Genomic DNA, 26,780 nt, shown 5'->3' with positions numbered 1-26,780 from the left:
TTAAAGTAATTTTATTCGAAATTCTTTATTAACTTCTTTATTAATTGGTTACCTTTTCGAGGAATTAATGTTTAACTCTGGATAAAGATGCAATCAGATCTGTATTTTTTCTACGAGATTTCTTTCCTCTCAGTGATGGGGAAAATTTAATTATTGGAGAATTTACTCGAATAAAGGTACATAATTTATCGTAATTTATAATATTCGAAGCGTAATAATAATTGAAAATAATTATTGTAATGGCAAAAAATTATGCGAGAGAAATTATACGAGAAGTGAATCAAGTATAACAATTACTTAAAGTAATTTTATTCGAAATTCTTTATTAACTTCTTTATTAATTGGTTACCTTTTCGAGGAATTAATGTTTAACTCTGGATAAAGATCCAATCAGATCTGTATTTTTTCTACGAGATTTCTTTCCTCTCAGTGATGGGAAAAATTTAATAATTTACTCGAATAAAGATACTTGGATAATTTATCGTTCGAAGCGTAATAATAATTGGAAATAATTGTTGTAATGGCAAATGAGATTACTGTTTTTGAGAATTAATGTTTAATTTTGGATAAAAATCCAATCAGATCTGTATTTTTTCTACGAGATTTCTTTCCTCTCAGTAATGGGGAAAATTTAATTATTGGAGAATTTATTCGAATAAAGGTACATAATTTATCGTTCGAAGCGTAATAATAATTGAAAATAATTATTGTAATGGCAAAAAATTATACGAGAGAAATTATACGGGAAGTGAATCAAATATAACAATTACTTAAAGTAATTTTATTCGAAATTCTTTATTAACTTTTTTATTAATTGGTTACCTTTTTGAGGAATTAATGTTTAACTCTGGATAAAGATGCAATCAGATCTGTATTTTTTCTACGAGATTTCTTTCCTCTCAGTGATGGGGAAAATTTAATAATGGAATTTATGAATAAAGTTATTTGGGTAATTCATCGTTTAAAATGTAATTGCAAAAGTAATTGGAAATAATTGTAATGTCAAATGGATCAACTATATTTATTCGAAATTTTTAATTAGTTAATGGATACAGATTTTTAATTAGTTTTGGATACAGATTTTGGATTAGTATATGTAACAAATACTATGGTAGTAGAGACAAAAATGCGTATTAAAATAGGCGTTTCTCTCCAAATTAATCAATCAGAGCCGCATTCTTTTCGCTAGACTTCTTTCCAGTGATGGGGAAAATTTAATAATGGAATTTATGAATAAAGTTATTTGGGTAATTTATCGTTCAAAATGTAATTGCAAAAGTAATTGGAAATAATTGTAATGGATCAACTATATTTATTCGAAATTTTTAACTAGTTAATGCCCAACTTTGGATACAGATCGTCGAGTTTGGATTAATATATGTGACAAATATCATGGTAGAGTCAAAAATATTAAAATAGACGTTTCAAACCAATTAGATCCACAGATTCTTCCGTAAGATTTCTTTGATTTGAGGAGAAAATTTAATAATCGAAGTTACGAATAATTAAAGTTACTTCGATAATTTATCGTTCAAAATATAATAATAATAATAATTGGAAATTTAACCATTTTAATAATTAAAAGTAACTTTATTCCCAATTTTTAACTAATCAATAATCCAACTGTGGATAAAGATCGTCGATTTTGGATTAATACACATGACGAAAATAACAATATTGAAAATAATTATTCTAATGTTACACGAGAAACGGATCAATCGTAACAATTACTTAAAATAACTTTACTCGAAATTTTTAACAAATTAACTTTCTCAACAATTAACAATAATCCCCGTTTTATACGCCAAAGAACTCCATTCATGTTCCACGAATTCCACCTCACACGTTCTCGTTTTATTCCATACAATAATGCAATAATCGAAATCTTGCTCCTCCCCCAACACCTCACCTAATGGAACTAAACGGCTAATTCGTCTCCTCGACAATTGGAGTAAAGCTTGACGATTAACGAGACGTGATTTCACGTTCACGCTTTTTAGAGAAACTCGCGTTAATGACGGTCTCTCGCGAGTTAAAGAACGGCGATACGCTAAAGATCCCGTTTAGTCGAGCAACGCCATGAATCGTCGAACGTCGAGCAAAGCGCGACTCCTTCTCGCCTTGCTTCTGAACGCCACCTTCTCGACTCTCGGCCTCGAAACACCAAACGTAACTCGAAACGAGGGACGTGCGATTCCTGTCCACGAGTCGCTCGAGAAATCCTCCTCCTCCTCCTCCTCTTCGGTGGAAGTGGAGGAGGATCGACTCCCTTCGGAAAATTCCATCACAACGACGATGGAAACCTATCAAAAATTGTCCATCAACGAGAAGAACGTCACCGCCAAGGAAGAATTTCGACCGAGCTTTCATCTGGGCGAGATCAAAGAGTCGAGAATCGACAACCCCTTCAACGCCCCACGCCACTTCAACCTGGACGATGGAGGGGCGACGAGGGACGAATCGTACGACGAGCGATCGAAGCGCCTCCAAGTGGTGTTTGGTCGAAACACCGGCGATGAAAATTTAAACCACGAGACCGTTGGATCGTTGGGGGAGGAGGGGAGGAGCGACGGAGCGCGAAAGGATCGCGTCACGTTCCGTGACGCAGCGTACGAGCTTCCTGGACACGACGCCCCGTTCAAGGAGCAGCACACGTTCCATCAACGGTTGCCCAGCAGGGAGAAAGACGGGGCCACGCAATCGTTCGAGCCGCAGGATCAACAGATTTTCGAGCAGGGGGTGGCGAGTTACGTTTGGGGGAAACCATCCAAGTTTCAGGGCGACTCGTTGAAACCAGAGATCGAGATCCATTCGAACGACCCGTTCCTCCATTCGCCGGTGTTTCACGATCGTCCGATTCAGCAATCGTACGATTTTCAGAAGCCGAACGACGGATTGGTTTACGTCCAAGAATCCTCGTTCACCAGGACCAGAAAGTTTCCTTATAGTTCGATTTATCAGCCGCACGTCGGATATCAACAACAGATCGAAGTCGTCAACGATTTGCGTCCATCTTATCCCGTTAAGAAAAGGTATTATTACTCTCTCTTTCTTACTCTCTCGCTATCTATCTATCTATCTATCTCTTTTTTATCCATTCTTCGCAGCAATACAATTTTCAATATCTTCGACCGTGTCTTCCATCACAGGGGATCACCCTGGACGAAGATCCTCCACTTGATCGGCACGATTCTGCCGCTGGGCCTGCTCATAGCCGCCCTCACGCCGAACGTGGTCAAGGTTGACAACGCTACGTGAGTGTCCACTTTCCTTTATTAAACGAACAACCGTAACCGAATTCTAACCGCGATATCCGAAAAAATATCCCAGCCAGCCCAATATCGTCCTGTCGAAATGGAGGGTCGCCGACCTACCGGTCGAGCATAAGCAGGCGCGATTCACGCCTGATGCGCAGCCCGATTGCGAGGAGAGATCCGTCTGCCGCGTGATCCTCGCCGGCGGTGACGCCGGATCGACCGTGTTGCAGAATATCTTGTGGAATTTGGCGACGAGGTAATTCGTTATTTCATCTTAGGATTGTGGATAGAGTTTAAAATAATAATAATAATAATAATAACAACAAAAAATAATAATAATAATAATAATAATAATAACAAAAAAAAATAATAATAATAATAATAATAATAATAATAAAAATAATCGGTTGATTTTAATGCTCTGCTTGGACGGAAAAATGGGTTCTCCTACGAACGGTCAGAGCGATGAGAAATGAAGATTGACGTTAAATGGGACGTTTAAAATCGCCTTATTAAAACGGCGCTCGTTTACAGTTGAGCACTTCGTCGGAAGAGCACTTTTTTAACGGCTTAACGACCGATTGCCGTCTATTGCAATTACAGAAGTGGAACAACGAAGGCAGTGTTTAAAGCGTTTATACGATCCGTCTAAAGCCGATTCTTTTATCATCTTTCTAATATATATATATATACGAGATAAAAAGGAAAGAGAGTAAGAAAAGAGGACAATTTTGCTTTTTAAAAAACCGGTTCCAATTTTCTTCTCGATTTACAACGCGCGAAAAACAATAATAACGATAACACGAATTTACTTATGATTATTATCGATCATATAATTCGCTTTGGCGGAAAATTTTCACGCAATTCTTTTCTTTTTCTTTCCTTTTTTTTTTTTTTTTTTATTTATCGCTAGAACATCGACCGCAACGGCGAAGAAGAGCGGTCTTCACGAAGTTTTCAAGGCGGTGAAGAAGAGGGATTGTGCCAACGTTCCCTGCCAATCTCCCCTCTCATCTTGAATCAAGAAAAAAAAAAATGGCGGCAGACGACGGTAACAGTGTTAAATACACGGATGTGAGCAATTTCCCCCGGTGAAAAATTGAAGCCAACTGCTACATTACCAACGTTCAACTTTCTCCAAACGATAGGATAATAATAAATAGGATAATAAAAAAAAAAAAAATAAAATAAAAATAAAAGAAGAGAAACAGAAGTGTAGAAACTCCGAGCGTAAAAGTAGTTACCAACTTTTTATGCATTCATTCATATTTTTTTTTTTTTTTTTTCATAATTGCGAACGAGTTTGCAATCCATTCTATCGAATTCTATCGAAAGTCTGAGACTCTTGCTGTTGTTCGAAAGTGAGGAAAGATCGACCGAACAAGGGAGCAGCTTTGACCGATTATCGATGAAACGATTATCCTCTGGCATCTCTGTTTCGCCTCGTGCTCGCCTCTGCTCGATACACAAGCGAAAGTAGTCACACTTGCGTGCAACTAGGTCGACGATACATGCGTGTTCTATGTTCGAGAATTTTATGTCTACGGGATATAAACGAGGGATTTATCGATCAACCTTTCAACGAGATCGAAAATCGAAAAATTATCCATCTCTTTGGAAAGGGATCGTTGAATCTTTTTCCTCCATTTTCCAATCTTCTGATAAGATTTTTATTTTCCAAACGATTAAATAACAGACACAAGTTTTAACTTCGGATCGAGCACGAGTTTTTTCGCGAAAGCTATACGCGAAAAGTAGCTGACTTTCCATCATCGATGGCGTTAAAAATGTTGTTAAAAAGAGAGAGAGAGAGAAAAATCTTGGATATTTCGAGACGAACGATTCGCCTCTCCATTTTCTCCTCGGCGAACCCTTTCCTGACTAATAAACATCTCCTCGTAAACTTCTCCGGATACGTCGATCCTTTCACGCGGCCATCCGCTCGATCCAATTTCTCGCCCGATGCGAAAAAAGTACAGTATCGATCCTTATCGATGACGTATTTAATAAAAATTACGTTTCGATCCACTAATCGAGACGAGCGAGATCGATCGATCTTTTCGTTCCCACGAATCGTTTGTCGTCTCCTCTCGTCGTCGATAATTAAATGCCACGCACGCGCCACGTGGTCGACAAAGGAATTAACAAGGCAAAGAAGAGGTCGCAGTTGTCGTTTGAAAGAAACAAAAATAAAAACTCGAGAGAAGAAAGAAACACACCGTGGAACGTGGAAAGTTCGCCAATTACGCCCACTTATCTCTAATTATCCCCTATTCCCCCCTCCTTCCTTATAATAATAAACACACTTTCGCGGAATTCCCGTCTGTTTTTACGACGACACGATGGATAAAGATCGGTTTTAGATGGCGGAGATAAGATAAGAAAGTTTCGAACGTGAGCATCGAAAGTGAGCCACTTTTTATCGACGATCGTCGTTCCACTTTTAGACTCCTCTGTCTATAACGCGATGGTTAAAAAAAAAAAAAAAAANNNNAAAAAAAAAAAAAAAAAAGAAAAATAAGCTGGGATTTCCGGCCATCAAGTCGACGATGCAGATGTGCAGTGTACACTCGTTCCAACTTCTTATCGTCCCGGGAATTGTGTTAACGAGACGACTTTAAATGGCTTTTGCGCGATAAACGATTGGAGAAACGATTTCTGTGGACTCGCGCAACGTTACGGGACTCTAAGTTTTTCTTTTGTCTCTCTCTCTCTCTCTCTCTCTCTCTTTCTCTCTCTCTATGGTATGGAACACTTTTTGAGAGTTATTTTATTAAAAAATAAAAAAGATCGATGTTTTAAAAATCGGTTACTTCGAAGAGTATTTTTATCTCGCGAGAAGGTAATTTAGAAAGATTAGTAGTTAATGAATTGATCGATGATTGATCTAGATTTTTCCTTTCGTAGACGGGGAGCACAACAAGTTTTTACAAGTAAATATAAATAGAAGAAAGAGAATAAGATCCAACGATTGTCCTTCCTTCTCTTCTTTATTTAACGTTCCCCTCCCTTCGCGCGAAATTACACGCTTAAACGCTGATGTGCATCAAAGGGATGCAATTTTCGAAATTGCAGGGTATGAATCGAGGGTCGGATCGATTTATTAACAAAGAATGTATGAGATGTTAAACAACCTCTAAAAAAAAAAAAAAAAAAAAAGGAAAAAACTAAATGCGATTAAAAAGCTTTAGTATTTATGCAAACACTAATTTATGCAAAAATGAGACGTGGTTTTCCAACGAGTGTGGAAATCGACAAGATATAATCGTCGACCTCCTACGATAGAAGGAACGAACATCGTTCGAAGGATTTGAATAATTTTCGATTTTCGAAACGTACCGACTCTTCCCTTCTTTCGCCTTTCTCTCCTCCTCGGTGAACTTCCTCGATGGTATTCCGATTCTTTCCTCTCCTTCTCCTTGCAAATTTTATTTTTCAACGGATTGTTTCGCAGAGGCGATCCTTGGAATGGCGGGTATGAGGACGCGTGGGCTCGTCTTCCCGAGGTATGTCAAGGAAAACGAGCGCGACTAGCTGAACGATATTGGAAAACGTACGAGGCCTTCGTGAACCGTGTCGAGAACAATGGCTACACGCGTTTATTATTCTTTAACGATACGGAGAGGTCGCTGAATTCTATCGAAGGACGTTGTCCGCGAGAATATCCGATAACGATTTTTCTCCGATTTCTATTTTTTTTCTTTTTTTATATCGAAATATCACGAGAAACTTTTTCAATTATTCTTGGGTTGAACGAATATTCGATATTCAGAAAAGAATTGCGAGAAAAATTGTTCATAAGTAAGTTTTGCAAAATAAGAAACTAAAATAGGAAATATATTTTTTACTTGATCGAGTCTGCATAAGAATCCGTATATTGCTGTGCGATAATAACGAAGCATAAATTTCTCAGAAAAATAAATATACAGGTGGAAAAAAAAAAAGAAAAAGAAAAAAGTGTGCCGTGTAAAATGGACAAGAAAGCAAAGTAAATTATTCCCAGCTTCCGAGACCACTTAAACGGTTGTTGCGAGAAAAAGAAAGTGGCCGATCGTCTTCTCTCGGCAACGTGGCATTGCGACCTTCCTCGACCTTCCGGAATCCGATGCCACGCCAGTTGGCGGGCAAAATTTAATGGATCGAAATTACGAACAAAGTTGCTTCGATAATTTATCGTTCGAAATGTAATAATAATTGGAAATAATTTATAATGCCAAATGGATCAATTATAACAGCTACGAATAAATGTTATTCAATTTTAATAAGTAATTATTCAAAGTAACTTTATTCCCAATTTTTAACAGAGTTAATGCTCAACTTTGAATACAGATCGTCGATTTTGGGTTAGTATATATGATGAATACTATGGTATAGAGAAAAATAGAGAAAAATGTTTTTTTTCAAATTAACCAATTAGATCCACATTTCTTCCGCGAGATTTTTTTTCACTCAGTGATGGGGAAAAATTTAATAGTCGAAGTTACGAATAAAGTTACTTGGATAATTTATCGTTCAAAATGTAATTACAAAAATAATTGGAAATAATTGTAATGTCAAATGGATTAATTATATTTATTTAATATTTTTAACATCGATCAATGCCCAATTCTAGAATTGGAGATAAAGATCGTCGATTTTAGATAATATATGACGAATATTACGGTAGAGACAAAAATGCGTTTTGCTTCAAATTAACCAATCAGATTCTTTCCGCGAGACTTCTTTCCACCAATGAACAATAGTTATTTCTCGAATCGTAACGATAGGTTAGAACTGCATCGAGTCGTACGAAACTGACGATTCGAACGTAACTATTTTTCGATAAATTCAATCATCGAAATATTCAAAAATCAAATTTTCCGATAATATATTATCGATAAATCTGACGAAAAAAAGACTTTAATAAACTAGAATTGTAAATGGTTATTTCTCGAATCGTAACGATAGGTTAGAACTGCATCGAGTCGTACGAAATTCATAAATCGAACGTAACTATTTTTCGATAAATTCAATCATCGAAATATCAATTCAAAAATCAAATTTTCCGATAATATATTATCGATAAATTCGATGACAAAAAGACGTTAATAAATTAGAATTGAAAATGGTTATTTGTCGAATCGTGACGATAGGTTAGAACTACATCGAATCGTACGAAATTCATAAATCGAACGTGTGTGAGACATCGTTTGCATCGAACGTGTATTAGACGAATCTCGACAATAATTCGAATGTAATTAATTCTTCTCAAAATTTTCGATAAATCCGACGAGAAAAACATGTTAATAAGTTAGAGTCGAAAATAGTTATTTCTCGAATCGTAACGATAGGTTAGAATTGCATCGAGTCGTACGAAATTCATAAATCGAACATCGTTTACATCGAACATGTGTGAAACGAATCTCGATGATGATTCAAATATAATTAATTCTTCTCAAAATTTTCGATGAGAAAATCACGTTGATAAGTTAGAGTCGAAAATATTTTATTTCTGGAATCGATAGGTTAGAACTGCATCGAGTCGTACGAAATTGACGATTCGAACGTAACTATTTTTCGATAAATTCAATCATTGAAAAATCAATTCAAAAATCAAATTTTCCGATAATATATTATCGATAAATTCGATGACAAAAAGACGTTAATAAACTAGAATTGTAAATGGTTATTTCTCGAATCGTAACGATAGGTTAGAATTGCATCGTACAAGTCGTACGAGATTGATAAATCGAACGTGTGTGAGACATCGTTTACATCGAACGTATTAGACGAATCTCGACAATGATTCGTAATTAATTCTTCTCAAAATTTTCGATAAATCCGACGAGAAAAACACGTTAATAAGTTAGAGTCGAAAATAGTTATTTCTCGAATCGTAAGGATAGGTTAGAATTGTATCGAATCATACGAAATTGATAAATCGAACATCGAACATCGATTTACATCGAACGTATGTGAGAGCAATCTCAATGATGATTCCAATGTAATTAATTCTTCTAAAAATTTTCGATATCGATAAATTCGACAAGAAAAAGATGTTAATAAGCGGCTAGTGTCGAAAATAGTTATTTTTTGTATCGTAACGATAGGTTAGAATTGCATCGAGTCGTACGGATTGATAAATCGAACGATGTCTCGACGATGATTCGAACGTAATTAATTCTTCTTTATGTTTTTCTCGTCGGATTTATCGATATCGAAAATTTTGAGAAGAATCAACTACTTTTTCTCAAATTTTTCGATAAATCGAAAAATCGGACGAAATAAAAACAGTTAATAAACAGTTGGAGTCGAAAATAGTTATTTCTCGAATCGTGAGGATAGATCAAAATTGATGATTCGAAACGTAATTATTTTCATAATTTTCGTAATTTTTCTCAAATCTTTTCACTTCTTCTACGAGACTTCTTTGACAAAATTTAATAGTTAAAGTTACGAATAGAATATATCTCGATAATTTATCAAAACGTAATAACATATAAACATAATAATAATTGAAAATGCCAAACGATGAGAGTATTTCAATAAATAATTACTTAAAGCAACTTTACTCGACATTTTCAATTACTTACTTTTTCAACGAATTCAACGCCGCTTACTTCTCTAAAACTCCTAAAACTTCCTCTTTCTCTTCCTTTAGTACGATTATGAAAACGATCTATGGAAATCTCGACGAGAAGCAAACTATTCCATTCCAAATCTCCCAATTTACAGAGATAGAGTCATTATTATAGCAGAGATAAAATACGAAAAGAAGATCTGTTCGATGATGCTCACAGCCAAGCTTTCAACTTTCTTCAACCATTCTGATTCGATTCAATAGATTTCAATCGTTTTAATAGATAGATCGGTAAATAATCGGAAGGAGGAAGTATAAATTGAAACAAAGTCGTTACAGGAGAGGAAATCGTTAAATTTATAGGAAAAATTGGTCGGAGGCCAATTTACGGCTTCGATCATTAATGCTGGAACAGTAATAATAATTTATCGTTTCAACGTTTTTGCTTCCTGTGCATTCGAAAAAGATGCTCGGGTAGAAAGCGAGGCGAAAGATACAGCCATGACGGATAATTGAGCAATTTTAAAATAATTAAGTTTTTAACCCTGGTCTTAATATATTCCTCGTGGCTCGTAAAATAAGAATATTGAATATTCATTCGCGTTAATCGAATTTGGCGAGCTCGTCGTTATAGTATCGATGCTATCCTCGTATCCCAATCTACCGATATGCAAATCGTATGATTAACGATCCTAGGCTAATGGATCGTTACGTGATCGTTAGAAGTTACGTGTTAAGATTTTAAATGCTTGCAAATCGTCCTCTCTTTATCTCGATCTCGAATCTTTCACCAATTTACGAAATAGAAATAGAATTAAAGAAATCGATTTATTCGTTTAAGATTGCTGTTCTGAAAGATAATCGCCAATTTCTATATATACATACAGAAATTTCCAAAGAAAAAATAAGTTAAAATTGACAATATCGAGGATAGTGAGAGAGGAGAAAATTTATAAAATATGAAAAAAAAATCTGGAATCAAAATATCGCACGCCTTCTTGCAAGACAATCATTCCATTCATGATCGATTTCCATTGAGAAACAGGAAATTTCACGAGGCTCGCTCGTTAATTAACGATTTAGCAATGGTGGACAGGGAGCAGAGGAGGTTATGGTACGTTCCTTTACGATCGGCCATTGAGAAAAGAAATTTCACGAAGCTCGCTCGTTAATTAACGATTTAGCAATGGTGGACAGAGGAGGTTATGGTACGTTCTTTCACGATTCCTTGGGCCATTCAGAAAAGAAATTTCACGAAACTCGCGCGCGGACAGCCGCCAACTTCGTTCCTTCTCTTCTTCTTCTTCTTCTTCATTATCGTCGTCGTCGTCGTCGTCGATGGACTTTCACTGGCGGGTCCCTGAACCCAACACGTTCCTTCCGGTTCGCCGCGGGGACGACTTCCCGCCGTTCGTGAACTTGAAAACCAGACCGGCTCGAAGTTTCGCAAAGTTTCTTCCTTCCTCCTCCCCGCCCCTCGAAACCCACTCCCCTCCCTCCTTCGTACTTACGTTTCGTTCTCGTGTCTGTAACGAAGTGGAGAAAGTGGCGGCTCGAGCGAACCTCGAACCTTAATTTTCATTCGCGTTAATTTCGATTCCTTATCGCGTCAAGGAATGGAATTAATCGGATTGGATTAAACGAACGAAACGAATCGACTGAGGGAATAAATGATGGCGGAAGAAAGAAAAACTTGACGATCTTTCTGTCAAAATATAAAAACCATCGATCAACCTTTCCATTTCTAATTTGTGTGTCTTTCGGTATCCCGTTAAAAATCGATAAGGAATTGATAGGGAAAAAGAAAAGAAAAGAAAAGAAAAACGACGATCTTTCTGTCACTCAAAATTATATAAATTAAAATTATAAAATATATATATATATATAAATATATATATATATATATAAATTATATAAATAAAAATTATCATTTCTAATTTCCTGTCCTTTAATATTCTGAAGATTTTGTTCATCCTCTGATCTTTCAAAAAATCAACAAGAAACTGATAGGGAAAAAAAAAATAGAAAAAGAAAAATTCGACAATCTTTCTATCACTCAAAATATAAAAATCACCTTTCTATTTCTAATTTCATTCATCCTCTGATTCCCTATCAAAAATCGACAAAGAACTGAAAAAAAAAAAAAAAAAAAAAAAGAAAAGAAAAATTCGACAATCTTTCTATCATTCAAAATATAAAAATCTATTTCTAATTTTGTTCATTCTTATGTTAAAAATTGACAAGGAACTGATAGGGGGAAAAAAAAAAAAAAGAAAAAGAAAAAAAAACTCGACGATCTTTCTGTCATCAAAATATAAAAAATCACCTTTCCATTTCCTAATTTTCTATCCTTCGGTATCCTGAACAGAATTCATCCTCCGATCCCCCCAAACGGTCAAAATTTCTTGACTTAAAATCGAAACTTTTCCAAAGTTTGGAAGAAATCGTGGATAAAAAAAAAAAAAAAGAAAGAAAAAGAAAAAATAACTCAATGATCGTCGATCGAATTTTTCGCCGGGGGGCCGATTTGGAAAAATCGGGATCGAGGGGGAGAGACGCGAAAGAACGTGGGGACGGAAGAAGGCGAAGGCGAACGCGGGAAGTAGGTCGGAGAGAAGTGCCGGTCCTTCGTCGGAGACACGAGGAGCCGCCGACTGAGCGCCTTCCTCAGTCTCGCCAAGATATTCCGGGAGTCAACAGGTGCGTAGGAGCAGGCCTCCTCTCTCCGTTTTCCTTTGGGGGAAAAAAAAGGGGAAAAAAAAAAAAAAAAAGTATAAAATACTCGCCTTCCATCCGCACGTTCGACGACGCGCGTCTCTTTTCTCCTATCATGAGGATCTGATCGACTATTCTATTATATATACATAAAATATATATATATATATTTGTGATATTTTCTGTCTCTTTTGTTACCTCGTTATCGTGACTGGACACCGAGCCGAATCTTCGATCGACCACTCTGGATCGACACTGGATCGAAGTTAACTACACTGAAGTTATCGAAATATGGACATATTCAAGGTATTTATATAACATTTTTTTTTCATTCTCATTTTTCATTTACTTCCTATTATCTCAAACGAAAATTTCGTATCGGTGGATTAGTTGGAAAATTCGGAGTTTGGAAGTGGTTGAAAGAATCAGTCGGAAGTCGATTTCGCACGCACTGATTCCTTTTTCCATTATGCGTCTCGTAACGCCCACATTGCGGTTTATTATTCCTCGACTCGGTCATTTCACGTCTCAGTGACAAAAGTTGAGAGACAAAAGAATGATCGTTAATTAGCAGAGAGAAAGAGAGAGAGAGAGAGAGAGAGAAAACGAATGCACGATCCACCGGTTTTCTGGGGCGGAAAAAACGATGGCGACACCGATGGATCGGGGCCACCATCCAACGAACGAAATTAATCGCGCGTCGTTCGTTAGCCGAACTGGTTGCAATTTTCATGTTCCCGTGAGCTCGGTAATGCAGGAATCTTTTCACGCATCAACGAGAATTATCCTCTCCGCTTTTTTCCAGGTACAATAATTCGTCACTTGCCGTTTTTTCTTGGAAACATTAACAATTATACATCCACGATTTCCATGGCGAAATATTCATCCATCCTCCACAGATATTTCCACGTATCCTGCAAGTTTCGAAAGCGAAGAGTATAATTACGGAATTTAACGGAAGGAAGATACGAAGATTTTTAAATCAGCTGCGCGTTTCCTTTCGATTAATCGTCGTTTTACTTTGTTACCATGCAATTAACGTTGGAAGAAAAATTCTCAATAATCGTTTCGAAAAATCTTCATTTCCATTCGAATCCGTCCAATGATAAATTCCGCGTGACGTGCAACAGTCGAATTGGTTACATTTTATTTCTTAGCGTATTTCAAGGAGAATTCGCGAAGGAAGATTAGCGGTTGCTCGTAATCGGGCGTGGATGACGAAGGAAAGTCAGCAGAATGGAAAAAGTGGATCGTCTCGTCGTTGACGCGTGCGCATTGCGCGAAAGCATGTCGTTCCATTTCACTTGTCGGGAGACTAGACTCCCCTCTGTCCAATCTTATTTTTCTCTCTTTCTCTCCACCGAGAATATTTCCTCTTTTCATTTCGAGTTAATGAGAAAAAAAAATTTTCGAATCTTTCGAAAAGGAAACGAGATTTCCAATTATACGTTACAATATATCAGTCGAAACGATAAACTCGCTATTTCACTGAGAAGAAAGAAAGAAAAATTTTAAACGTTCCGTTCTGATAACAAGATACACATGTACATACACGTAGAGTAATAACTTCTTCGAAATCGCGAAATTTCTCCTCTCTTCCTCTCGAAATAAAAATAACAATCCAACGCAATGTGTTGAACAATGGAAATATTGGCGTTGTTCCCTGGAAATATGAATAATCATTGGATTAATAATAGAAAGTAGTCAGCCGGGTTACTGCATCGCTATTTTCTAATCTCGGCCCAAGAATACCGGAGATTTCTGCGAGCCATTAAATTTCTCTCGCCGCCTATTATACCTCGACTTGGAGAAACCTTACGCCACGCTTCCTGCGGGAATAATTAATCCCAAGGTCGTAACGAATATTCGTAAACATCGATCCTTCCTTCTCCTTAAATCGTTGATTTTAATTTTTTCCAAAAAGAATTATACTCTCTACGATTTATAACGTAAAGAAGAAAAAATAAAAAAAAGAGTTTCTCGCCGTGTCCCCGAAGTATTTTAAAGAGAGAGAGAGAGAGAGAGAGAGAGAGAATATCTTCGTTCCAGTTCCGCGAGACTACAACTCGATGTAAACCTTAAACGGGTTTAGACGGGTCGATCTTACTTGGAAATAAAGAGGAAGCGTAGAGGAGAAAGTTACTTCGATGATTCATCGTGTGTAATATGTATCGCGCGTTATTCCTCTTTTGTTCCGTGCAATTAAACGGGTTTTTTCTTTACAGGTTAGAAGGTATCCCTCTCGAAAGTTATTTAGTTTCACGAGTGTGTCGAGAGGATCGCAAAAGGCATAATATGTATATGTATATGTATATATATATGTATATATACTCGATTTCCAATTTGTAATAAGGATGAACGGAATGGAAAATATCGGGATTCCTGTTTTTATTAAACGAACGAATATTGGAAATGTCAGGGGTGGAACTTCTTCTTCTCTTAAATATTCTTCTCGTTATTTGCAATGCTAATTCCTCAAAACGGGTCTGGGAATCCGAGATAAAAATCTTCCTCCTCATCCTCGATCCCGCGGTTTCACCGATTTTTATCATTCGTAAGGCTTTGCCACACCAATTTCTCGATCGGGTTTCACCGATAAAGTATTCCGACGACGCGATACGAAAAGTGAAAGCGACCCTAAAAAAATCATCACCAAACCTCGGCTTCCAAGCCGAGCCGAAAAATTCTCCAACCTTTCGTTTTCAATAACGAAATAATATATAAGATACGAATATATAAGATACGAATGTAATCGAATCGATCCAAGCCTTGTTGAAATTAATGAAAATTCGATATTCAATGTTGCCACGTTGCACGCACGCGGAGTTGAAAAAGTAATTGGTATAATAATTGTAATAATTGTAAAAGTGTAGTACTGAAAATTTCGAATAATTTCGTTACTTGTTAAAGAATTGTTATATGAAAATTTTAATAATTAAATCTCGCGAGTTTATCCTTCGAAATATTACACTCAAAATGATTGTTGATATTTAATAACTTTTTGTATATTGGAAAATATAGAAGAATAAAATTTCCTCGTGTTTCTCTATCTCGAACATTTCATTAATATTAGCTATGACATCTGTGGATGATTAGTGATTTTCTAGTGTTATTAATCTAGTGACCGATTAAAGTTAAAATAAGTAACTAGTTAAAAATTTCGAATAAAGTTATTTTAATTATTATAATTGATCCGCTTTTATAGTATAACTATCGATCGTTTGCCATTACAATTATTATTATTATGTTTTGGATGATAAATTAAGTAAAAAGAAGTTCAATTTTATTCATAAGTTCAATTATTAAATTTTCCTCATCACTGAATGGAAAGAAGTTTCACAGAAGAAATTTGTCTCATCATTTATATATTATATTCGTCACATATATTAATCCAAAATCGACGATCTGTATTCAAAATTGGGCATTAATTAGATAAAAATTTCGAATAAATATAGTTGATCCATTTGGCATTACAATTATTTCCAATTATTTTTGTAATTTACATTTTGAACGATAATTATAATAAATAATAATTATAATAATAAATAAATAAAATTAATTGAAATAACTTTATTCGTAACTTTGACTATTAAATTTTCCTTTCGTTGAGTGGAAAGAAATCTCGCGGAAGGAATGCGGCTCTGATTGGTTAATTTGGAGAGAAACGCCTATTTTAATCCGCATTTTTATCTCTACTATGGTATTCGTCACGTATATTAATTCAAAATCGACGATCTGTATCCAAAGTTGGGCAAATAACTAGTTAAAAATTTCGAATAAAGTTACTTTGAGTAATTATTTATTAAAATACTCGAATAACATAATTATTATTATGTTTCGAACGATAAATTATCCAAGTAACTTTATTCGTAATTTCAACTTTACTATTAAATTTTCCCCATCATTCATGGCATGATGAAGATAAATATCGATATATTTTAACAATTATCCACTATTAGATTCAACTTTCTACAAGTTTTCATCTTTCATTCATATCCATTTGAACAGCGAAATCACGAAACTGGTCCACGAAATCTCTGCACTAAGCAAGGAACATTTGAGAAGAAGTTCCACCCAAAAATCTGTAAAAAGACGTTTCGAATATCCCTTGGTTAAAAAAATCCAAATCCACGAATCGCGATATTTCATCCTTGCAATTGCACGAGACTCTAAATAGAACGCACATACGCGCTCAAAAATAGTTTGTGTGTGCCACACAACATGGATGGACTTCCGTAACCTCGTCTTTTCAACGCACCTCGTAACGCGCGTTTTATTTTTTAAATCGATTCCACGCGTAATAAAACGTGAAATTTCATTCGCGATAGGATCGATTTTTTTTGCATGGAGGAACGTGCACAGATCGCGAGACCGACTTTCGAAAACCTTGCCTTGAATAAATTCGCGCGTTGCTTTATTCGTATGCGCTCGGTAAAACGCGATTGCCAAGCGTCTCGATAAGAATATATAAAAAAAAATGAGAGATCGAATTAATCGAGAATAAAGAAACACAGAAGAGTTTCTTCCCCTGGCAATAAAATTTCTTCTACCTCGTTTCCTTATCGTAGATAACGTTCATTCTGACGGCGATGACACTGGTCGCCTCGAACACCGATACCGCGGATCTACCGAAACCGAGCTACGCCAGAACGATGCTGAAGGTATCGCGAAGCCTTCCAGGCGAGACCGAAGAGTTGAAGGTGCGCACGAGCGAAGGGAACGTCGCCACACTGATCGTGAAACGTAGGGAGAAATCGGTGACGAACGAGACGAGGACCGCCATTTTGGAGGATTTCGAAAATTCACACAATTCCGGTATAATAACAACAAACGCGGAGAACGGGACGTATCGGAACGCGTCGATGAAATCCGAGGCGAAGAGCAAAGAGGAGGTGAAGAGGCTGGAAGACGCGCAGATAGAGCAACTGAGGGCGAAACTATCGGACGGGGCGGAGGGGCGGAAAAGCTTGTCGAAACCTGGCAACGAATCGGGGAGGGGGGACACGGACGAGAACGATCGACCGCCTATCGGCGAGAGGAATATCGATTACGGGAACTGGACGCCTTTGGGTATGGACGGAAGGGCCGTGGTCCAGCTCGAGGAATCGAGCACCGAGGAGTACCAGAGTTGGAAACCTCTTCGAGCCAACTCGAAGACGAGCACCGCCGCCACCATCACCACCAGCACCGCGACCAACGAGGAGAGGTCGAGCTACGCGAGGTTCGATCCTGTCTTTCCTGCCGGTGGATTGCTGTTGTCGCGTCATTTTCAAGACAGATCTCAGAGGAAGCTGGAGTTGGGGGAGCGGGGAGAGAGCGAGGAGGGGCCGCGGTACGCGTTCCTGACGCACCAGGTGCGCTCGTCGAGGACCAACATCGGGGCGAACGCGTCCAAGAACAGGGATGGAAAGAACGTGCCGGCTGAAGTTATGGTCAGGTCGGAGATAAACGTGAAAACGAACCCGAAGAGGTCGGCGATGACGTTGGACGGGGATGGTACACCCGTGATCCACGGGAAAAGGGTCCCGGACGAGCCGATAGACAAGATTCAAACATGGCGGAACGCTCGGGTGATCAACAATAAATTGATCCACGATGGGGGGGAAGGGACGATGGGGGATTCCAACTTTTATCCGACGGAGAACGTTTTGGAGAGGCAAAGGTTCGAGAGATTCTTCCAGAACGTGAATAGAAGGTACGGTTTTTAGTTAGATCGTTTCTTTCGGATTATACTTGTCCACGCTTGCGAGCTTGTGAAAGGTAATAGGTTCGTACCCGTCGTCGATGAATTAAAAATTTTTATATTATTATATTTTATTTTATTGAGCTGTTTGGAAAGTAATTTTGTTCGAAACGAAACCGAAAGTCGCTTCACGTGATCACGAACGAAAGTCAGATTCGACGAATTCAATCTCGTAGCAATTTCTCGAGTCGTTATTCGTCGGTTTGCTTCGATCGGTTTTCCAGAACGTGGCGCATCTTTAACGTCGAAATTGTCGAAACGAAATTTTGAAAACCACTTTCCACGCTGTTTCGTACTGTTAATACACCTTTTCCATACACTTCACATAACTTTTTTCTTGCCTGAACGGCATTCTTACCTTTCTCGTAATAAAAATGTAAAATATGCTCCTTTTGATCTTGCATCTTGTTGTTATCACACACGAAAAACACAATCGCACAGAATCAAACAAATTTTTCTTATAAATAAACCAACTGAAATGCCAACTCTCGAAATATATAACACGGTTTCGAATGAAGTTGGCTGGATAAACGTTCGACTAGCGACACTTGCGTGAAAAAACGAAATTACTTTCCGACAACCTAATAATTTCTACTCTAGAATGAAGTTGGCTGGATAAGTGCTCGACTAGTGACATTCGTGTGAAAAAATGAAATTACTTTCCGAACAACCCAATATAAATCAATATGTTCAAACGCATAAAAATTTGAATTTTATAGAATGGAATTAATTTATAATATGCGTTTAAATCGCATTTGAAGATTAATTTTCTAAATAATTATAATATCTAGCGATACGTTTGATATTTTGATAATTTATTTATCTACATATTAATTTCTTTTTTTTTTATTTTTATCAATAAATTTAAACAACGCAAACACAAACAATTTAAAAAATTTAAACAATTTGTTCGACAACGAATCATAGAATTTTTCGATTATTAGAATTAGATGTAATCGATATTAAACCGAGATAAAAGAATAATTTATCGTTTGTAATCTCCGATCAACCAACAGGTACGGTAAAGAGTACGAGGAGGAAGGGAAGAACGTGTTCTTCGAATGGGATCCTAAGAATTATAAAAACGAGGCGTTGAAAGCGGAGGTGTACGAGGCGAGGACGGACGGCTACCGAAGCAACGGGCGCAAACGAATGCTCCACCCTGACGGGGTGTCCGTCTACCCCGTGTCCCAGTTGTACACGCCCGAGAGCCAGAAGATAGCGCCGATCGCCCTGAAACCGGGCGCAAGGGCGCCCGTCCTCCAATACGCCCATCCGGAATTGGGCGTCCAACCGGCCAAGATCGTGAAGAACGAGAAGAAACGGCCCGACAACTTCCCGGAGAATCAATACTCGTTCACGGAGCAAAGGCAGAAGAAGAAATACGTGTTGAACGACAAGAATATCGTCGACACTTACACAACGAAGAACTATTATCCGAATCAACATTTCTACGGGTTGAAGAGGCCGAGCGACGCACCGTTCTGGGTGAAAATCTCCGAGAACTTGAAGAATCAATTCTCGAACAGCGTGGAGAAGATGTCGCAATTCACGAAACCTGTGATCGATCCCCTGGTGGAGGCGACCCATAAAATTTCCCAAAACTTGGGCCTCTCGAACGGGGGGAAGGAGGCCCAGGACAAGGTCGGCACGGTCGCATCCGGCACCACAAGCATCCTGATTCCGGCGCTTGGCCTCGTTGCATCGGGCGCAGCTCTTGGGATCGGAGCGGTCGCCGTCGGTAGATACCTGGACGTGGACGTGTTGAAAAGGTCGGGCGACGCGATGACAGGGACCGAGATCGAGTATCGAAGGGCTTTGGACGAGGGGGCGGGGGGCGGGGAACGAGAGAACGGTGATAAAAGCGGAGGCAAAACGATATACGACGGGGGCGTATACTTGTTCGAGGAAGGGAAGGGCGAGGGGGACAAGGGGACGTCGAACGATCGAAATGGAGTTTTGTTGATCGTCGAGGAAGAGGGTGGAGGAAAGGGGAGGGAGGACGGAGAGGAAAGGACGGATTCGGAACGGAATTTAAGAAGGAGACGGAGCCTCAATTATTTGGACGTGTTCCAGGCGGAGGGGAATTTGAAAAATTTGATCAGGAACAAACGTCTTCAACGAAAGGGAGCCGATTCGATCAGCGAGATCGTGGAGATAGATCTTCCAGCACGCGAGGGAAGCATAGACGTGACGGAGTTTCTCGTCCCGAGGAGAAAGATCGGGACGGATCGGGTTGAGTCCTCCCCGAACGAGGAGGAGGATTCCGCCATTTTGATAATCGACAGTGGCTCCACGCTGGCTAAATTTCTTCCCAACAACGATTCGAAAGATTCGGACTCGAAGAACTCTGTGGAGGACGAGGAGAGAAATTCGGTGGACGGGAGGGACGAGAGACGAAGGAGGAGGAGGAGGAGGAGGAGGAGCGTAGAAAGCGATCAGGAACTGGAGGATGCGCTTCAGAATTTGGAGAACGCCGAGATCGCGGAGGTGGCCCACATAGATGGAGACTGGACGAATACGCCTTGTGCGAAGAGGATATTTTGCGACACCATGATCCAGAGAGGGCCAGACGCTGTTATCACGATGGAGAAGAAAATGGCCGCCCTTTTGGGCCTGTGAGTATCGTAGCCACCTCGACTTCGACGAGGCAACCGATATTTTCCAAGAATTGTTTTCCTCTCTGAAAAAAAGTTGTATAGTTACAAAACACGGGAACTCGTTTACTCGTGTGATATAATGGCGTATTGATTAGCATATTACGTATTGGTCGAGTATGTTATTTTATCTTTCGGTTTCGTAGATTGTAATCTTTTTTTTCTTTCGAAAGATATTTATAAATACGTATCTAATCCTCGTATCTAATCCAGGAATCAAATTTAATCTCGAGTAAGAATAGGTGAATGGCGAATTCGACGAGAGTAGATTGCAGATTCATGGTGAAACCTCGTGCTCAAGTAGAAATCATTTTATGATCGATATTTCGAGGACGAGACTTGACGTTTAAATTCGAGATCGGTTTCCTATCATCGTACTCTTTCTCTAGTTTTTTCTGGACACGCGCGTCACCTGTCACGACGAAGATTCACGACACGCGTGCACGCGTGTATGCACAAAGTGAAATTGTGCTAAGAGGTAAAAGTCGAATCAGTCAGTAGGACGTCGCCGGCGAAAGCTGAGAAGAAAGTTATCCGTTGCTCGTTATGCTTCCGACCAACCGCTTCTTCTTTCCTTTACTGCCGCACTCGTCTGCCTATAATGTCTTTGTTCAAACTTCGAGTTTCGAGTTTCGTGTGAGCAGGAGAAATCGAAAAATTTGAGAAAAAGTAGTTACGTACGAATCATCGCCGAGATTCGTCTCACATCGATGTAGACTGTGTCCGATTTATCAATTTCGCACGGCTCGATGCAACTTTGATCTATCCATTCGAGAAATAATTATTTTCGACTCCAGCCGCTTATAAACGTCTCTTTTTCTTCGGATTTATCGATAATATATTATCGAAAAATTTGAAAAAAAGTAATTACGTTCGAATCATCAATTTCGTACGACTCGATGCAATTCTAACCTATCGGTTACGGTTCGACAAATAACTATTTTCGACTCCAGCCGTTTATTAACGTCTTTTTTTCATCGGATTTATCGATAATATATTATAAAAAATTTTGAGAAAAAGTATTTATGTTCGAATCAACGTCGAGATTCGTTTCACACACGTTCGATGTAAACGATGTTCGATTTATCAATTTTATACGATTCGATGTAACTTTGGCCCATCGTCACGATTCCAGAAATAATTATTTGCAATTCTAGCTTATTAACGTCTTTATTTCATCGGACTTATCGATATCAAAGATTTTGAGAAGAATTAATTACGTTCGAATCATTTGAGATTCGTCTCACACACATTCGATGTAAACAACGTTCGATTTCGTACGATTCGATACAACTTTGGCCCATCGTCACGATTCGAGAAATAACTATTTTCAACTCTAACCGCTTATTAACGTCTTTTTCTTATCCGATTTATCGATAATGTATTATTGAAAAATTTTAAAGAAATTACGTTCGAATTCGTCAATTCCGTACGACTCGATGCAATTCTAACCTATCGTTACGGTTCTAGAAATAACTACTGTTCACTGGTGGAATGAAGTCTCGCGGAAGGAATGCGGATCTGATTGGTTAATAGAAAGAAAGGCCTATTTTCATACACATTTTTATCTCTACCGTGATATTCATCACATATACTAATTCATAATCAATGATCTTTTCGAAAATTTTAAATAAAGTTATTTTGAGTAATTACTTCTTAAAATGCTCGAATAACATAATTATTTCCAATTATTATTATATTTCGAACGATAAATTATCCAAGTAACTTATTCGTAACTTCACTATTAAATTTTCGCTATCACTGTCTGCATCTAAACTCGATGCATTAGCGTAGGCACAAAATATTCTAAGATATATCGATATAAAATAAATATTTTTTTTATTTTCTCATAATACACTAGCATAGACTAATTACGACTCGTAACGATAGTTTAATTTATAAACGTAATTTTATATTCGTGTAGTTAAGATAACAATCATATACGCATAAATTAGACATATTATAGATAATTTCGAAAATATTTCAATTTCCAGTTTTAAATGAAAATAATTTTTAATATTCAATATTCAAATTACAACTTCTACTATTATATAACTATTGTATAACATGTGGTGTCAGGATTGTTAACAAAGCGTTTAATGAGAACAGACAATTTTAGAAAAGGATTCCTCTTCCTGTACCGTCTTGCCAGACTTCTTTTCAACATGAATAATACTTTCGATTCCAGCTTATTAACACATCTTTTTATCGAATATCGATTACATATCCTCTTTCTATTACCTCGAATATCAATGTTTCTCTTTTTTTTCCAATAAATTTTCTCAACCAGCCATTATTAATATTCATTGAACAATGGGATTTTCGCAGAATTCAACCAGGTGCAGCTATCCAAGTGTCGAGCCATTTTCAACAGGTGATGGACGCGGTGCGAAGACACGATTGTTCCAGCTTCCTGTGCCCCCAGGCCAGGCCCGGGAACGTCTTCTTCTAGATCCCTCTTCTAGATCTTCGACTTCCCCACCTCCTGGAGGAAAGCGGAAATGATAAATCGTCGATTTCACGAACGGGTTCGGTGAAAGCGTTCGAACACTTCGACAGACTTGCTCTCCTCCTTCTCGAAAATTTCTCATGGAAATTTTTCTCCCGATCGCAAAGAATCGCAAGAAAATTTTTGAAAAAAAAATTCGTGGGGCAAAGCGAGTCGAGATCGCACCAGCCAAAATATGTACATATTTACCACTTTTATATTATTTAATATAAATCTGTGTAATTTAAGAGACATTAGAGACATTTTTAAATACATTTTACTCGGAGGACCTGATCGCGTAAGTTATCTCAAATTTCACCTAGATTCTCTCCTATTATGTTATAGAACGAAATCATTTCGATCATATATTTTCCACTTATTATATCGCATATCTTTTTTTTTTAGGTCAAATTTGAGTACTCGTTTTGGGGTCTTGTCTTTTTTTTTTATTCTAAACGGATTTTTCTCGAGGGATCGACAATCCGATTTCTCGAGAAAATCGACGGGCAATACGGTTGTAGTACATCTTATTTATTTTTATTTTTATTTTTATTATATCTCATCCATAATACGACCATTTTTTTAATCCGCGTGATAAAAAGTAAATTATTATATTATATCTTCTTTCCAATCACCGGATTCGTTACTTAATTCTGCCGTTCTTTAACGATTGTAAATAATTTATGGTATAAATGATAAATATTATTACGAGAAAGAATTTCATCCGATTTTGTACGCAATTTGCAATATCTATCGAATAAACTAATTTATAACATATTACACAAAATATCGTCGATTCCTTCTTCTTCGACCTCCTCCAATAAAAACAACTTCCATTTTTATCCTCGTCCCATTGAATTCTGAGAGAATAAATTTCCCCAAATTTCTCGAAGCTTCTTATTAAGAAAAAGAAAAAGATGGAGTATTGCCAAAATAAAAGTTATTCGATGTCTTCTTACAATGCCGCTTCTTCTTAATAACCGGCATTCAAAGACATTCCATTCGTTGGAACGTGAGATCGATTAAAAGGGGAGAAATTTGCCTGCGCGAAACTTGGAACTCGGATAGTTCGCAACATTTTCCACGAGGGGTGAGTTCCTTCGCAGTTTTCACGATTTTATATTCACGATAATTTTAAATCGAGCATAAATAAATATTGAATGAGAGTCACTATTCGAACGCAAAGGGTTTAATCCTTTGCACTCCAGGTCTGTTTCGTTCGAAGCAGCAACTCGAATCACATGTTCAGTGCATTCGGTGGAATTTCTTAGAGCTAATTTATAATGATTTCGCACACAAATTAACGCATAAAACTTTTAATATTTTATGTATCTTTATATATAAAGAAACGAAATTTATCGAATATTAAAATCTATATTGTTTTGTGTGATATTTTATGAAGCAATTATCGAGATGCATCCTCGGTTTGTCGGGGCAAGTAGAGTACTTTTCCTTCTAACTTTTTTATCGTATAATTATTTGTTTCTCACTATTTCATTAATAAGTTCATCGGTAAAAAATAGTTTAAAAAAATCTAATGGTTCATTTATATTCGAAGATACTCGCGGTCCTACAAATTTTTCACCTGGCACAAATCGTATTCTTCGCGATATATTTTCCGATTCTATGCGTGTTATCCATCTGGAATTTTCCGTGTTTTTCGCGATATCTTCACTTGATTGCTTTCGCATTCGCTATCCATTATTCTTATTTTTCCCCCTCTTATACCTCTTATTTCATCTCTGTGTTCATCACCGCTTTCTCTATCGTTAATTTCTTTACGAATAAAAGTAATTTTGTCATTCTATAACGAAAAATCAAACTCATCTTCGCTTCAACTAATTTCATTACCGTACTCCACGCCTACAAATCTCAAAAACTTTGAAAATAATATTTCTATTCCCACGGCTGTCGAACTCGGACTAATACCGAAGATGTCGTTCGACTCACGATCACGGTGAGATAAAAAAACGATAATTTGAGATAAAAAAAGAGATATCTGAAAACAGATATCTTTCGGTACTGTTAATCGCAAATACCGATCAGAGATATTATTTAAGAAGATAGATGGAGTAGAAACTTTAGGACAAACAACACGTACCTTAAGATTCTTCGTGGTCACTGCGCAAAATTCTCGATATCAATAATTAATCCCTTCGAGCTCGACATTTCTCTTTTTTTTTTAATCAATCTCTCGAAAGTCCAAGTCCTGTACACGTCTCGAAGGGAGGATGGACGAAGTTTTTTTCATTTTCCGCTTTTTCTTTCGTCGTCGATGAATCGAAACGAATGTTCGAATTACAGGTGTCGTTTCGAGTTGTTCTCGAAACGAAAGAAAACTTGCAGATTACGGTTATTAAAAGTTTGAACGGGGGAAAATAGTTTTCGGATTGCGGGAATGCGTAATGAGCGGAACGAAAGGGGTGCGCGGAGGATTCGTTCGTGGCCAATCAGTTGGCGTCGAAGCGTGGCGAATAATCGAGATATCCTTCCGTGATAATATTTACAAAGTTTCAAAAGCGATTTGAAAATCGAAACTTTATACCAAACTCGGCGAAATTTTCGTGAAATTTTCTCGAGAGAATATGGTTAGCTGTTTTTGACCGATATATATCGATATATTTAGAAGAAATTGTTGAAACTGGAGGAAGGGAGAATGGACTTCGCGATGGGATGGAACCGTTTCAATCTGACGTTGCTAGGCGTGTATCCAGAACCGAGGAAAATGTCGAGGAACTCGCGATTGATGTCGAATCTGATATTCTGCTTCACGACTCTCGTAACGTTTACCTTCATCTGCGCCCCCCAAACGGCGAATCTGATACTGAAATCGACGTCTTTGGACGAGGTAATCGAAAATCTGTCGATCAATATACCGATCGTCTTTGCACTGATCAAGCAGATCGTTTTGAGATATTATAAAAAAGGTGAGTGTTAATCTTTTCCATCCGACAATCAATATTCGTTCATTTCTCAAATTTAATTTTTTATACAATTTTCCCGCTATTCGAAGTTAAGACTCAATCACTACGATCGAATTAACAAACAAATTTCTCTAATATATAATTTAGAATGAAAATATACCGCTATGCTATTTAATGATTCGATAATTTGATTAAATTTTTTAATTTTTTATTTTCTAATTAATTCCTCAAAATTATAAATATTATAAAAATTATTTATAAATTAAGTTTAACCTGTTTTCTGCACACGCAATTGAACAATTTAAATAGTTTTACAATGTTTAACCAGAAATATCTTGGATATATCCAAGCAAACTTTTGTTTTTCTCTAATTAAAATAAAAATGTACAATATTTAATAATTCAATATTTGATAATTTGATTAAATTTTTTAATTTT

At 37.4% G+C, this 26,780-nt stretch overlaps 2 protein-coding genes across 2 annotated transcripts; both read left to right on the top strand.

Moving 5' to 3' along the window:
• Positions 1-2,079: 2,079 nt before the first annotated feature.
• On the top strand, positions 2,080-4,276 carry LOC122713415. Its single transcript, XM_043933847.1, has 4 exons — positions 2,080-3,032; positions 3,150-3,254; positions 3,331-3,513; positions 4,171-4,276. The coding sequence occupies exons 1-4, from the start codon at positions 2,080-2,082 to the stop codon at positions 4,274-4,276; spliced, it is 1,347 nt and encodes a 448-aa protein (XP_043789782.1).
• Positions 4,277-12,704: 8,428 nt separating this feature from the next.
• Positions 12,705-25,245, top strand: LOC122713201. Its single transcript, XM_043933437.1, has 4 exons — positions 12,705-12,837; positions 17,100-18,226; positions 19,291-20,892; positions 23,260-25,245. Exons 1-4 carry the CDS (start codon positions 12,823-12,825, stop codon positions 23,381-23,383), a joined length of 2,868 nt encoding a protein of 955 aa, XP_043789372.1. The 5' UTR covers positions 12,705-12,822; the 3' UTR covers positions 23,384-25,245.
• The last annotated feature ends 1,535 nt before the right edge of the window (positions 25,246-26,780 follow it).

This window comes from Apis laboriosa, unplaced genomic scaffold (assembly GCF_014066325.1).
Source record: "Apis laboriosa isolate Shangri-la unplaced genomic scaffold, ASM1406632v1 scaffold23_cov150, whole genome shotgun sequence".
In the NCBI taxonomy this organism is placed as follows: domain Eukaryota; kingdom Metazoa; phylum Arthropoda; class Insecta; order Hymenoptera; family Apidae; genus Apis; species Apis laboriosa.
This window is presented reverse-complemented; position numbering and strand designations above follow the sequence as displayed.